Source organism: Mytilus galloprovincialis, chromosome 4 (assembly GCF_965363235.1).
Source record: "Mytilus galloprovincialis chromosome 4, xbMytGall1.hap1.1, whole genome shotgun sequence".
Lineage (NCBI taxonomy): Eukaryota > Metazoa > Mollusca > Bivalvia > Mytilida > Mytilidae > Mytilus > Mytilus galloprovincialis.
The window spans coordinates 39,551,614-39,562,526 of NC_134841.1; the positions used below are offsets into that span (position 1 = coordinate 39,551,614).

General features: G+C 31.5%; 1 protein-coding gene across 1 annotated transcript; it reads right to left on the reverse strand.

Annotated features, from left to right (window-relative positions):
* Window positions 1-1,793: 1,793 nt before the first annotated feature.
* On the reverse strand, window positions 1,794-10,490 carry LOC143072116 (uncharacterized). Its single transcript, XM_076246919.1, has 4 exons — window positions 10,355-10,490; window positions 7,983-8,364; window positions 3,050-3,152; window positions 1,794-2,292 (listed from the first exon to the last, which is right to left on the reverse strand). Exons 2-4 carry the CDS (start codon window positions 8,302-8,304, stop codon window positions 1,824-1,826), a joined length of 894 nt encoding a protein of 297 aa, XP_076103034.1. The 5' UTR covers window positions 8,305-8,364; window positions 10,355-10,490; the 3' UTR covers window positions 1,794-1,823.
* Between the last annotated feature and the right edge of the window lie 423 nt (window positions 10,491-10,913).

The following is a 10,913-nucleotide window of genomic DNA, read 5'->3' on the forward strand; positions in this document are numbered from 1 at the left end:
TTAAGACCCCCTTAACATTAAATTGTCCATATTTGGAGTTAGAGTGGATTAATTTTGCCATAATGTTAATATAATTTGTCTCAAAAGTAGTACAACACACTGTACAAATATTATTGTGGGATGTTTTTAATTTACATTTATTTTCTAAAAGAAATGCACAGTGGGGGTATACCAGCCATCAGTACCAGTAGGTACTGAATGATAACCATAATCAGAGAGCATTAAAAAGTGTTTTTGAGAGGCCTCAAGCAGGTACGCTCAGGTTCAAATGTTTCTGATACCATGCATATATGGAAAGCAACAACGGGGCATCAAAACTAAAAAAAACTGAAAAGACAAATCAAAATATTCTGAGGGTGCTAGCCCAAGTTTTAATTTACAAAAATAATGTATTGATTAATAATGTCAGTATCAAAACGCTTGCAGCTAGGCAGCTCGTACAATCGGGAACCGATAGTTCACTAGATGTTACAATTTACGTTATTGATTTAAATAAAACATAAAAGAAATATTGAGATAACAGTACAATACTCAAACAGGCGAAAACGTGTGTCATCTCAAATCATTTGTCAAAAAAAAAAAAATGTACGAAGCAAAATATTATACTAAAATACAGGTAAAACTCCATAGACCATAAGTTTATTGATGCAAATGAAATATAGATTATAACAAGAGAAAAAAAGCGACTAAGCCAAAACAATCTTAGGATAACTTGACCAACAACTACAAAACAAGCATACTAAGACAGACTCCGTATTCAGATTAACATTTGGCAATGAAAGTCAGCCTGTTATCATGATAAAGTGAATCACTAGTTTATTCATTAGCAAAATTTATAATTTCAAAATTTAGATTAAAAGTGCTTTCATTAAAATGAGTAATGAAGCATATGTAAGTGGTGTATTTCCTTTGTGACTGACAGTCAGTCAAAAGAGTGTGACGACTTGTATTGAATAAACAATGACAATGTCTAAGATGGAAAGAATCTTCTTATTTCTTTAATTTTAAAGCTATGTATTTTCATGAAATTACGTCGTCAAAAAGTTTTGTTCGTGTCATCTTCAGTTCTACATGTTTTATGATGATATACGTTTTTAATGTACCTACCTGTATTATTCGATAAACTCAATGTTACATCTATAGTGAAAATGGAAGTGGATTGTAGTTAGGACATAAGGAACATATCTGATATCATCTGTGAAATGGTTATTTAATAACGGTCAACCAACCTAATGTGATGGCGTCCGTAAATTTCACAAAGGGATGATTTCAACTTCACCATTTGGAACTCTTGGTTTAATAGCTTCCTTGAAAGCAACAATCCTCTATCAAGAAAATCATTATAAGAAATACAAGCCCAGGAATATTGTATCAATTGGGAGATATATACTCCATATGCAGGCTAATATACTACTTTTAAAACATGATTATATATATTATAGAATGCTTCCTGACCTTAAAAGTGTAAGAGGTTTACGCTCTGTCAATTGTCTAGCAATGAATGATAATTGGTAAAAATTTGAAGCAATACTATAACTTTTCAATGCTGTTATTCATAAATCCACAAACACATGCTGGGACCTTGATTTTACATTTCCCAAGAAATTAATAATCTTCCGAAATTCCTCCTAGTGAATAAAATGTTTGATAGTCTGATGCAAGCTCGATGCAAGGCTCAAGCACAGAACCTCGAAATAAAAAATTGAGATAATTGTAAAAGGGAAAGAAATAAAGATGGTTGTATTCTGGTGCTATTTATATATACAAAATAATTACATTCCACAACTTTTTTTTTAAAATAACAAGGTTAAAAAGAATCAATTCTACACCTTCCCATAAAATGACTTTAAGAATTCATTACCTGAAAGTTTACTTTCTACAGTCATAGCTATATCAGTGTCCTCCTCAGATTCCTCACCAAGATCTCCCGTATCATTATTTTGTGAAACATAACTACTTGAGGCTCCGTTCAACCTCTCATCTCTACTGGATCCTGCTGCCACATTTTTTTGTGATAAATTAGCATTAAACAAAGATTCTTGGACAGGTACTCTATGTTGATCTGTCTCTATACTGTTCTGCCTTTGCACATTGGGGACAGGTGATGACCTGCCATTCCCACAACTTCCTGTGATGTTATTTTGTTTAGGTTCTGTTGCTGACATATGGTTTGGTAGAGTTTTAGCTTTTAGAATATCTGACTCAGAGGAGCTTATTTCAGAAGTCAAATTTGGTGTTTCAGTTTTTGGTGGCAATGCGTTATGATGTTGTTTTCTTCTGTCCTTTTTTGTCCTAAAACAAATGTATATATTTTGTATTGCAATCTTGTTAAAATATGAATTTTTAATTAATTTATTTGCTGTATCCTTTCAGATCTTGCTAAAATTAAAGTATCTTGTCGTATTAAATATGTGAAACAAGCAATATTTGCATTTTTACTCAGTATTTAATAGATTATATCCAAAACTCAAAATTCTTACTAAAGCAAATTCATGAGTTATAGACTCATGAAAGTCTGTTACTTTTTTTTTGTAGATTAAGACAACAGGATGTGTTGAAGCAGCAGTTACATAAATAGAATAAAGGAGGACAAAGAATATTTTGTCCTAACAGTGCAACAAAAGATAAAAAAGAAGATGTGGTAAGATTGCCAATGAGACATTACTCTCTACATGAGACCAAATGACAAAGAAATTAACAAAGTAGCCAAACAACTTGATAATGAAACAGTAAGTTTTTCTATCCAACCGTTATTCTATTTCAATGAACTATACAAGAGTTTTGCATAGACACATAAATGTTTAAGTTTTTGCAATTGAAAAAACTAAAAACCAATAACCTGTAGTATGATGTAAAATAAAATATTTTTAGAAGTTTTCTCCCTAGAGTACCTGAGATTACCCACTTTTTTTAACAGAATTCATATTACTCGATCTTCAGTTTTATATGTGATGATTCTGATTTTTTTTGTCTTTTGCCATCACAACAGTTTTCTTTAACTAATATGAGTATCCAATACCCTCTTAGGTATTTTCCATATCTTGTTTACCTTGGACTTGTGTCTTCCTCCAAAGAATGGTCTGTAATTAGTGTTGCTCTATCTATGTCTGTGTCGTCTGAGCTCAAATCAGATTGTGATCTCTTTCTATAACCTACAATAATCGGTAAAATTATCATGATTTTTATTCTAGTTTTTCAATATTCATCAAACTGTTATTTCAACAAGCCATTGAATAGAACTTTAGTTGTTTTTTTTTTTATTAGGTCTCTTTGGAATATTTTTAAGGTTTTTAGACAGACAATTTTCTAATCATCAAACTAAAGCAAATTTATACTATTTATAGTTCATGTCATACAGGTAGTCAAGATAATTCAAATCAGTCAAAGATCTCCGTAAGTACTGAGCTAGTTTTTCAAGGTTAATTTTTTTTGAAATTGACTAATCAGAATAAAAACACCTAGATGGTAGTAATTCCAAAACAATAAAAAAATGTTTCAAACAGAATTTCAATAAGTACAAAAAGTACTGTGGATTCATAATTATTCGTTGGATACCAATTTTCGTGGCTTTCGTGGGTAGAGTCTAACCACGAAATTAAATGTTCAACGAATAACAAATTTTCTAAAGGCTTGTATGCAGACTTCGGCAAAACAACGAAATTAAATATCCACGAACATGCAAGTTTTCTTTAATCCACGAAAATTGGTACCCACGAAAATAAATGAATCCACAGTAGATGGAAATGACAAATATGCCATATATATATACAGGACTCACGTAAAGTATGTATCAATGTGAAACTTAGGTATGACCTGAATGGCAGATCCAGGGGAGGGTTGGGGTTCTGGAGTTTGAACCCCCTTTTGTTATATAATCAATGCATTTGAATGGGGACATATAGTTTGAAGTTCATCTTTATCCTGGGTTGGGATCCCCCTTTAAAAAATGGCTGGATTCACCCCCTGATGACATACATATTGAAATATTTCTTGAGGTTTATCTACCCATTCTGCAGTTCAAAGAGATTTTTGGGGTGATCGAGGAAAATGCAATTTTGGTGTTGTTCTTAAATCATTAAATTAACGGTATATTAAATAGTATCTTTGTATCTTCCTCACAGAGAAACACATGTTATACAATTCTGAGAAAGCATTATAATTCATTAACAAAAAGATATTCAATAAACATATATTTATTAAATTTCAAGAGCCAAAAAAAACAGAAAATGCCTTGTATTATTTTGAGGACCTGACCTTCTTTTTTTAAACTACTTACTGTATCTTAAGAAATTACAATGCACTTCTTATTTTAGAATAAGACAGCTTCTTACACATACTTAATATGTTATGAATATTTCCTTGTTTAAAATTATTTTTAGTTTTGGTTTTTTCTTCCCACTTCCCTTAGATTGGTAATACATTTATTATAATTATATTTAACATTTCAGGGAAATTCGATATCAAAATAAGTGAAACATTTTATAACTTTTTAAATATATTCTATCCTGCTTTTGAAAAAACTAGAGATAATTTCTACTATACTTTTATAAGTGATATGGATTCTTAGTTTTGTCAAATCTTCAATAATCTATAATTTTAATCATTTGTTTTATAGATTGTTCAACAAAGGACAGGACAATTGTCCCAGTACCTTAGTTATTAAAGCATTTTTGTAATGTATGATAGAATGACAGCTATTAATTCTAATGCACTGCGTGCAAGTGAAACTATAAGGTTATGACCATGTGACTTTATTTGAAGGTCACAAATTAACTTAAATTTCATGGTCTATTGAGTTTCATGATAAAATTCAGTTTTTACATTTTGTTTCTATACTGTGAATGAAATCTTAAGCACTTTACATACCCCATATACATCATAATCTTTTCACTTAATGATGTCCTTGTTTCAATCCACATAAAGAAATTATCACATGTGTATTAAATATAAATCAACAAAATATATTTGTCAAAAGTTCTGACAAATTTATAATAATAAGGAAATTATAATAAAGATGAAGTATCATTTCCTTTCCTGGTAAAGATATCTTAGCTGTTTTAAAATAATACAAGATATCTTAATTTCAGCTGGGTATTTTCTGATCATGTATAAAAATACCTGTTTGCAGGTACATCCTTTAACATTTTAATGACTGTAGTATACATTTGTAGTGGTGCTGCATTAATTATATACAATTATAAAGGAAAAGATAGGCTTATTTATTGATGGGATGTGAAGAAGGTTGTGCTCAATGCACTAATAATAATTATTTTGTTTATCTCAAAAGTAGGGATAACGTCAAGTAAGCGACATCATAGTTTTGATTACATGAAAGAAATTCAATCCCCCCCCCCCCAAAAAAAAAAGCGCCGACTCTTTTCTGTGTCAATTGGGCTTTTGTTGGAGAGTTGATTCGCTGACAGTCATACCACAGTGTTCTAGCCAGGATTTAAAAAGGGCAGGGTGCTAGTCAGAAAAAGGGCAATTTTACTTTTAGGTGATAAATAAGGGGAAGTAATCAAATTGTTTGTAAAACTTTTTAGAAATTCACAAATTATTTATGACCTAAAGGTAAGTTAATTGGTGTTAATTAACAATGTTTTGACACCAAAGCTGTAAGGTAAAGCCATACACTTAATGGGTCACTTAATTTGACAGCTTGCACAGGTAGCTGAACTTCCTGTTCATGGAACAATTACGATTTTACCGGTATTTAAAGGCAGAAAAATGCCGATTTTTTTGTGATAAAAAAATGGCAGGGCGCCCGAGGAACGACAGAACCAAATGCTCCACAGGGCGCAGCTTTATACGACCGCAGAGGTTGAACCCTGAACGGTTGGGGCAAGTATGGACACAACATTCAAGCTGGATTCAGCTCTAAATTTGGACTGTGATTAAATAGTTGACACAGCATAGGTTTCGGACACAGAATGAATGTGGTCTAATGAACTTAAAATATTTTATTTTGCCTTTGAGCAATTCACTATGCTGTTGAATATTAATCCTCTCAAAAAAATGTTTGAAGAAATTTTCTTTTTATTTATGAAATCTGAAATGAGAAAAATTTACTGTGCAATTGAAGATTTCTTGCTATTGCTGAATACTGTGCAATTGAAAATTTCTTGCTATTGCACATTACTAAATATAATAATTTTGGATCCTGATATGAACCAAATTGAAAACTGGGCCCATAATCAAAAATCTAAGTACATGATTAGTTAGATTCAGCAGATCAAAAAAGCCCAAGAATTCAATTTTTGTTAAAATCAAACTTAGTTTAATTTTGGACCCTTTGGACCTTAATGTAGACCAATTTGAAAACGGGACTAAAATTAAGAATCTACATACACAGTTAGATTTTGCATATCAAAGAACCCCAATTATTCAATTTTTGATGAAATCAAACAAAGTTAAATTTTGGACCCCGATTTGGACCAACTTGGAAACTGGGCCAATAATAAAAAATCTAAGTACATTTTTTATATATAGATTCAGCATATCAAAAAAACCCAAGGATTCAATTTTTGTTAAAATCAAACTAAGTTTAATTTTGGACCCTTTGGACCTTAATGTAGACCAATTTGAAAACGGGACCAAAATTAATAATCTACATACACAGTTAGATTCGGCATATCAAAGAACCCCAATTATTCAATTTTTGATGAAATCAAACAAAGTTAAATTTTGGACCCTTTGGGCCCCTTATTCCTAAACTGTTGGGACCAAAACTTCCAAAATCAAATACAACCTTCCTTTAGTGGTCATAAACCTTGTGTTTAAATTTCATAGATTTCTATTTACTTATTTTAAAGTTATGGTGCGAAAACCAAGAATAATACTCACTTGGGCCCCTTTTTGGCCCCTAATTTATAAACTGTTCAGACCTCAACTCCGAAAATCAATCCCAACCTTCCTTTTGTGGTCATAAACGTTGTGTTTAAATATCATTGATTTCTATTTACTTATACTAAAGTTATAGTGGGAAAACCAAGAAAATGCTTATTTGGGCCCTTTTTGGCCCCTAATTCCTAAAATGATGGGACCAAAACTCCCAAAATCAATCCCAACCTTCCTTTTGTGGTCATAAACCTTGTGTTAAAATTTCATAGATTTCTGTTCACTTTTACTAAAGTTAGAGTGCGAAAACTAAAAGTATTCGGACGCCGCCGCCACCGCCACCGACGATGACGCCAACGTGATACCAATATACGACCAAAACATTTTTAATTTTTGCGGTCGTATAAAAATGGCACGGGCTTCAATAAAAAAAGGCGGTCGCTGCGCCCTGTTCAAACGTTGTAGCTAGAACACTGTACCACATCATCTAATGTTTATATCTACAGTTTAAGTTATCAATGCACCATATTCATTTAAAGAAATGTTTTATTCCATAGTACCCCTGTACAAAGGCTAAATAAAATAATATGTGTGTTTCCTGTAACATCTTTAAAAAAATTTGGTAGGCAGTTTGGATTTTTTTTTAATTTAACAATTTCTTTTACATTGAGTCTAATATTGGGGGAGAAATTCAGAATTTAACAGTGCTTCCTGAACTATGACAAAAAAAAATTGAACTTAAAATTGAGAATGGAAATGGGGAATGTGTCAAAGTGACAACAACCCGACTATAGGACAGACAACAGCAGAAGGTCACCTTTCTAAGCTTGAAATATAGGGTAGGTAAGGAAATATGAAACACACATATTTGTTTTTTTTTATTTACCCTAATTCTAAAGTTGATCTCAGATTCTTTTCATGTGAGTCAAACCAATCTTTTATTTTATTTGTTAATAATGTGTTACCATTTGGAAAAAACATTCAAGTCAACCTCAAATTTAATGTGTGGACAATGAAAATTTCAGGATGAATATTTAAAAAAAAAACTTAAATCAATTACTTCTACATGTTCTATTTATAACCTTTTTCACTCCCCAATCCCCAACTCATAGCCTCTCGTGTTATACAACTACTTTAAATCTTACTTGATAAGTTGAACTGATTTCCAGAAGCACTTCTCATACTTTTGACCCAGCTAGTTGTCCTAGTTTCAGGCTCCGAGAATATATTGGAATCTGCTGAAGGATTAGTCTTGGAGTTCATCAAATATTTCAAGTTTGATTTAATTTTAACATTATCTATTTTCAATCTTTCAATTTCAGACAATACTTTCTGGATTCCACTCGTTAATGTTTGGTGTACATCGTCAATACTTTGTCTAGCCAAATCCATGGACTGGTGTAAAGATTTGACATCTCTTCGAAGCTTTTTAATGTCTTCCTGATTCTTAGCGGTGGCCTGAGCCATAATTGGGTGTTCTTGATTAAATCACAATCAAATTACTTCCAATTACTATCTCAAATTTATCTGGAAGGAATGCAACGTATTAATGAAAGATAATTGCTTAAAAAATTAGATAATAAAAGAATTTGTTTGAATTTTGTTTGATATTGTATAGTAATTTAATTGTAACAAATTATATCTAATGGAACAATTATTTAACTTAGAAAGGGTTTCGTTTCTTATAGTAATTTTGAATTTTCTTTTCTTACCAGTCATAATGAAGCTTTAAATCATGCTATTTTACCAGGTAAAGCACAAAGTTTTCTTTTAAGCTCAACAAGAATTTGTTTTTATTCTCCTTGATCAATATATTTTTTTCAAAATAAAACAACACATACCCCAACCCCTCAGAGTAGAATGGTTGTTTCCCAACTGCTTTTTAAATGTAGGTTTGAATTGGTTTTAAATTTAACAATGTCTAGCATGATATGTTACTGCATTTTGCACATGTATTCTTGATTTTTTTATTTTTTTTGCCTGATCCAAGGACCAAGGTCACCAGGGATGTGGATGGTAATGGGGCTACTTAGCCTTTCCTTTTCAAGATAATTTGGTTGTCAATGAATGGTTCTGGATTGTTTATAATGGGGAAAATTTCACACCTGTTTTCATTATCATAGTGCTTAATTGTACTGAAGGGTAGGGATTGTATTCATTTCAAAGTGGGAACTAAATTAAACATAACATTGATCTAAGCATCAGAAGCAATACTATAAATTGGAAATATCTTCTGTTGTCCATAACTGTAGAAAGGTAGATAACACCAATTTTTAAATATTTAGGGTTATACACATGAACATCATTTTGAAGCTTCAACAGATATCGAGTATATTTTCACTTGTCACGGCTCCTTGAAATGTTCATAGATAGAATGGATAGAATGTGGTGCTGAATGCAATTTTTGTTTTTAAATCTGTAAAGTAGTGATGAAATTGATAACTATCAAGTCAGCCCTTGAAAGGTTTAAATTACTGCACGAATGAAATCTTAACCTCCAAAATTAATATAATAGACAACTTTTGAGTTCGATGCATTTCCGTCAAAAACTCTGGTTTTAGTTAACATCATTCTTGCTTTTAGGGGCATCGTCACTTCCATTCCAATGTTGAGTGAGTGGTTGGAAAACTATAATGCAACAATGCAAGAATTATTCGGCAAATTGAATTCTCATAATTGTCTTTCAGCACTACTGTCATTAGGGAATTGTGATTAAGTACCTTCAGAACAATATTATTTATCGTTTATCCTGCACAATGACGATCGATAAGACGCTTGATAAACATTAATAGTACAGGGATACAGGCAATAATCTCCTCTATCTGGTAAATGACGTCATAAAGACACGGCTGAACTTGAAAGTGGTCTATTGATAAGATGGCTAAAATAATTCCTTCCCTAGGACAAAATTGATATCTTGTCCTGTCACTGCGTTTTTGAAGACTTTTTATATTCTACCAGATTATTTTTCACCTCAACAAGCTCTTTTAAAGTATAAGGGGGGGGGGGATACTTCTTAAAATGGATCTTAGACAAGTGCCTGTGCTCTTTTACATTAGTTCAAGGAGTTAAAATAGATTTGACAAATATCTGTCCGATTAATTTACATTTGTGGATAAAATAATTACTTTGACTGACAAATTTAACTATAACTATAATAATTTTACGTTAACTTAAATATATATTCCTAATTCAAAGAACATGAAAGAAAGAAAAAATATATTTTGTTCAAGGATATTATCATATCCAAATTTTACCAGAGACATATATATTATATATATACATGTCTCTGTTTATGCTTATTATAGTTAGTTATCTTGAATACAAAAAAAATCCTTGGTGTTGATTTATTATCTAATATAAAACCAGTAATACTTCCCCGACTTACAATTACAATAATATCAAGCTAAATTCAACTTACTGAATACTCATTATAAAATTGGGTATGCCTGTTTAAAAACAAAACCGAAAGTAGCGTCTTGATACAAATGTTTAATTTCAGTCTAGATATTTTTACCTTGGGTTTTCATATGTCCATGTCTTTCAATTCAAACTTATATAATTCATTTCGATGAAAAGTTCCACAATCGTCTTACACTATGAGCATAGGTATTTTGTCGAGTGCAGACTGTTTATCATCGATGGAAATTTTCTGTCTATTTTTAGAATCAGAAACGATAACTCATCTCCCGCCATTTTCAGTTCACTTCCAAGTAAAATTTTTACGCTAATCTTGAAATTCTCGTGATGTCATACTTTAATTGAATCCAAAATCTTAGTCTTCAAAAGGCGAGCAGACACATACAAATTTATTTTTTAACAAATCGTTTTGTGCCTCATGGAAACGACCATAAAAAAGGGGGGCCCGGGTAATTTCCCCACCCAAAAGATAAAAACAAATATTCTTATCTCCATTCTTATTAAAAAAAAAATCGGCTGCCAAGCAGATGACAAAATAACATGTTCTAAATCCAGATTTCCTATACCTTGAAGTGATACATTTTGAAGAAGATAAAAAATGATTGATAGGGAATTGTTGTCTTCAACTTTATATAAACCACAATATTTTGTTCATC

Bases quoted from the DNA above. Each gene is read 5' to 3' on its own strand.
- LOC143072116 (XM_076246919.1), bottom strand. From the start codon at position 8,304: ATGGCTCAGGCCACCGCTAAGAATCAGGAAGACATTAAAAAGCTTCGA. The intron at 3,153-7,982 runs GTAAGATTTAAA...CGATTATTGTAG, and splicing joins AAATCAGTTCAACTTATCAA to GTTATAGAAAGAGATCACAA. The intron at 2,293-3,049 runs GTAAACAAGATA...CATTTGTTTTAG, and splicing joins GAGGAAGACACAAGTCCAAG to GACAAAAAAGGACAGAAGAA.